At 33.7% G+C, this 4,506-nt stretch overlaps 1 protein-coding gene and 1 non-coding gene across 2 annotated transcripts in view; one reads left to right on the top strand and one right to left on the bottom strand.

Moving 5' to 3' along the window:
* The window catches only part of LOC117930635 (zinc finger matrin-type protein 2), a 33,146-nt gene extending 29,003 nt beyond the window's left edge, over window positions 1–4,143 (bottom strand). The window contains exons 1-7 of the mRNA XM_034851268.1: window positions 3,928–4,143; window positions 3,738–3,834; window positions 3,170–3,250; window positions 3,049–3,079; window positions 2,793–2,875; window positions 1,378–1,410; window positions 3–81 (exon numbers count right to left, since the gene is read on the bottom strand). Of these exons, the coding sequence (XP_034707159.1) occupies window positions 3–81; window positions 1,378–1,410; window positions 2,793–2,875; window positions 3,049–3,079; window positions 3,170–3,250; window positions 3,738–3,758 (328 nt within the window). The 5' untranslated portion in view covers window positions 3,759–3,834; window positions 3,928–4,143. The remainder of the gene's footprint in view (window positions 1–2; window positions 82–1,377; window positions 1,411–2,792; window positions 2,876–3,048; window positions 3,080–3,169; window positions 3,251–3,737; window positions 3,835–3,927) is intronic.
* Window positions 4,103–4,174, top strand: TRNAP-CGG. Its single transcript has one exon. It is a non-coding gene; the product is annotated as a tRNA-Pro (tRNA).
* Window positions 4,175–4,506: the final 332 nt, after the last annotated feature.

The following is a 4,506-nucleotide window of genomic DNA, read 5'->3' as shown; positions in this document are numbered from 1 at the left end:
ACGTTTCTTTCCATTGATATGGTCCAAGTAGTTTGCAGAATCCTTTACTACACATTCACAAACTGAACAGTAGTATCCAGCCTGCAAAAGAACTTATTTAAACATAGAATTCCAAAGTGAATCAAAGGTAGTATATAACAGATACATGGACATAGCTGTGAATAGATTCTTTATTGCTATTACAAAGGTTCATAGATGCAATAAATAAGGGGAACAGCCATCTAGGGATAAAACTCAGAATCCAGTGGATTATGCCCACCATTTGCTTTAGCTTTAGTCATTTCATATAAAGCATTTTGACAAATGCTACATTCTTAAACTAACTCCACTACAAGTCCCTTGAGTGTTTCTTGCAAACACTGATTACAAATGGATGACTTATTCCATTTCTTAGCCTAGATTTTGAAGTGCCCATTCAAATTGCCCAAGAACTATTTCGTGCATTTTGCAAATACCAGACCTGAATGAATGCTTATTTCAATTTCTCATTATTTTTAGGTTCTGATAATGCACATCAAATTTGGAGAAAACCTGAAAATGAGATGTCCACTTAAAATAAAACAACAAAACTTCATACATGAGAATTGAGTTCAGTATCCTGAAAACTATTTTCTGATTCTGATGAATAACCACCTAGTGTGTAAGTATAATTTAAAAGAAACTGAAGGGTTTGATGACTGCCATGGAATCATTAGAATGGAACTGCTAGTGGCTCTCTTGAATTCATGTTGATAACAAATCTAGACATGGTGTTAAGAGTCGGTAATTGACATGAGAACTCTAGTTGGCAATACATGGAGTCATCAATGCAGTGTCTGCTCAGGGCCAAGTTCTCCAGCGAGCATTATAATCACATTTTATATCAATTGTCTTAGGTGATATCAATACAACACCAGGCAACACATTACTATGGTTGGATTATTGAAACCTTGAATTTAAGTCCATACTTCAAAGAGAAAAAAGAAAAATCAGAATCCATCTGAATGCATGGGATGGGCAAGCGTTCAAATAGCGTAGCATCTAGTTAACCACTTAAACATCCATGTACACCAACTGTAATGCTTGAGGATTAAAAAAAGTTCCCAAAACCTTATGTCGTAAAAAAATAAATAAATAAATAAAATAAAAAATAAAAAAATAAAAACTGAAAAACTGCTAGATTTGCAGGAGGGCATCACACTTACCAAGCAAACTATGAACCATCCAATCAATACCTCAAAAACCAACAAGGCAATGAGTCCACTAATGCATTAAATGCGAAGTGTATGAATTACTTATCAAAAACTACCACAGCACATACCACAAATATCCTATCTAATAAAAGAAAGACAACAAGAAAGCATTTACATAATTTATATGAATGTCGTGAAAAGATACCTGCTGGCTGAGAGGTGCTATTGGAGTAACAACCTGCCATAATAACAAAAGAAAAACCAAAGTCATCAACTAGGTGTGTGAGTAGGGAACACTTGAATAGTTTAAAAGTTAGAAGAAGAAAAAAATGTGAACCCCAAGATCTTCAATATAAAATATATATATCAAGCTTTCAATATTTGAAGGATACAAAAAATAAAATAAAATAATAAAGCAAGAATGGCTTGAAAATTTAAGTGCCTGGACACTGATTAAAAAGGTAAATATAAAATAAATCAGAATATATGGCAGAATAATTCCACTACTTTCCCTAAGCAACAATAAATTGAGTCATGCATTGTAAAACTAGAAAATTGGTGATTTTATGAACCAGATGATGTCAAACACAGAATACAGAAAGGTCTACAGTCAAAGCTCCAAGAAAGAGGCTACTGAACTTGGCAGAACGCAACAGCAGGCCAAATTATACAAATAAAACACAACAAGGGACAGTCCTCACATTCACAAATGTAGGATTGTAATTAAATAGAATGTTATCTTATGTTCAAGTTTTGTGTAGGATTCTTTTACTATGAAAGGCAATGTCATCCCATACCACTTTCTTTTGAGAGGGAATCTAAACATTTTAAACATTGTTATATCATGTCTTCTTTAGAGGTAGCCTATCAAAAAAAAAAAAAAAAATCTACTAAATCCTAGCAGGGAATCAAGAGTCATTCTTATTATCCCTTTTAAAGTATTGCAAGTCAACCTAGAAGAGCCATTCGTAGTGAAAAGAATAAAGTTCTATCTCCAACAAGTGGTCCACAATATCAAAGCATAGCCATTCCTAGGAATCAAATTTTGGCCTTGCAGGCACTACCAACAAGATTTTTAGAATAGAAGTTGGCATAACCAAATTGGTTCAGAAAAACCAAATACAGCCATAAATTAATGCATTGAGGTCCTTTTATGTGTTGAAGGCGCATCCTGCTTGGTAAACAACATAAACATCAAGAGATTCTCGTCCACCAGAAATAAAATGAGTTTATCTCTTAAAAGCAATATGCAGATTGATTGTGTCATTTAGCATTTACTGTGATAAATATTAAAAACATATTGAGAAATATATAAAACCATACCGTAATAACTTCTCATGTCATTGTATTTTTTCAGTTATTCAAACACATAAGCTGGTAGTCTTGAACTAATCAATTTCAAGCTTCAAGGATTCACTTAAGCAACGAACAAGTTACTCATGTGCTAGCAAATTATAATTTTCCCCAGGAGGTGGCCATACACCTCAAGTTATCCATTCACCAATAACTACATGAAGAACATAAGCCATATATTCAACTTAATTCAACAATGCCTTAAGTCCAATTCCAACTGCTAATGAAATGAAAATGAGGGAACACGAATGAAGAGAAGTGGCTAACCTGGGTTTTTCCCAAACGGGATTCAAGGTCTACTTCATAATCTCTGTGCTTCAAGGGTTTCCTTTGCACCGGAGGACCTTTGGCTGCACAAAATCTAACAATGTTAATACCTCAACCCCATCACTGCATACTCTTCTAGGTTCAGTTCTTTTGCATCACATTCAATCAGATACAGTATGCAAACTCATTGAAAAGAAAAATATATATATATATATATATATAACAGAAATATATCATATCAAATTAGTCAACTTACACTTGGATTTATGCCTCCCCCCCTCCTCCTCCTAAATTAGATCATAAGTTAGCAAGTTAGTCTATTCAAATTCAAAAACAACAAACAAACAAAAGGGAGAAGAAAATTTAGCAAAACATGCCTCCTGTTCACGCTTCCTAGCTCGTTCTAAGTACTCTTCTTTATCAAATTTCCTCCTAAAAGTGTTATCAACTCCAACAGCCTGCGAGCACATACGAGAGAAAAACGATGACATCATCCATATTAACAATATCTAATTAGAAAAATACCCTATGTTTGGTTTCTGAGAAAATGTGACTGCATATCAGAAACATGGACGCTGAAAAAGTTGCATTAGCTAGCTATTTAGTGCAGTGGAGAGCAAGTTTGTCCACTTCAGATTCCAAATAATTGAAAATAAAAAATGGGAGATTCAATTTTGTAATTCTGCTTGTTTCCCTCCCTCTTCTGAGCAACCAAACAAACCCCAGACTACGTTTGGTCTCCCAGAAAACCTAAGGGTGGAAAAATCTCAACTAAACTGATCCAAATAGTTTTATTATGATCAGATTGAGCATGAATTTCCGTTTCCTTGGTTTCAACCATGGAAAAACCAGAAGACCCAAAACTTTACTTTCTTTACTTTTTCCTGCATTTCCTCGGCAACCAAACAGGGCATACAGACAATGATTATAAAAGCTTGAGCTTACATTATTGGATGATTGAGCCATAGCCACAAAAACCTAGACTCGGTGAGTCGATAACTCACAAGTCAGCTGAGTTGAACTCACGACTGAATTCAATTCCCTGAAAAATAAATTTCACAGATTTAAACAACGCCCATACAAATCCTCCTAATTATCAGCAATAAATGACCAAATAAATAAACCAAAAACATACCGAGACCAAGGAGAAGACGATAATGAAGAAACCCTAATTCTGGTTTGAGCCCAACGGTGAAGAAAATTGTGGGAAAAGCAAAAATAAACCAGTGTTAATAAAAAAGAGAATGGCGGATTGGAATAAAAAAAATAAATGAAATCAAAGTACAAAGAGGAAATCCAGAAAGTGCCACGGGTGTTTGGTCTAGTGGTATGATTCTCGCTTCGGGTGCGAGAGGTCGCGAGTTCGATTCTCGCAACACCCCCTTTCTCTCTCTTTTGTTGAAAGTTGAAACCCTAGAAAATGTTTTCAAAAATAAATCATGCTATTGCATGCTTTTATTCCTTGCCATGCTTATGCCAAGTCTAATTTTTTGGAACTTCGGAAAATGTTTTTCAAAATCAAATTATATTGGTGTTTTTTTTTTGTTATATCTATTTTTAATATAAAAATAATGAAATCAAATTACTTTTATATATATATATATATATATATATATATATATATATATATATATATATATATATAAAATAATCTTATTTCTTTTCTTTTTTAAAATAAGACTAAACTTGTTGCATGTGCAAAACACGTGAAATG

The sequence above is a fragment of the Vitis riparia genome, chromosome 14 (assembly GCF_004353265.1).
Source record: "Vitis riparia cultivar Riparia Gloire de Montpellier isolate 1030 chromosome 14, EGFV_Vit.rip_1.0, whole genome shotgun sequence".
NCBI lineage: Eukaryota > Viridiplantae > Streptophyta > Magnoliopsida > Vitales > Vitaceae > Vitis > Vitis riparia.
This window is presented reverse-complemented; position numbering and strand designations above follow the sequence as displayed.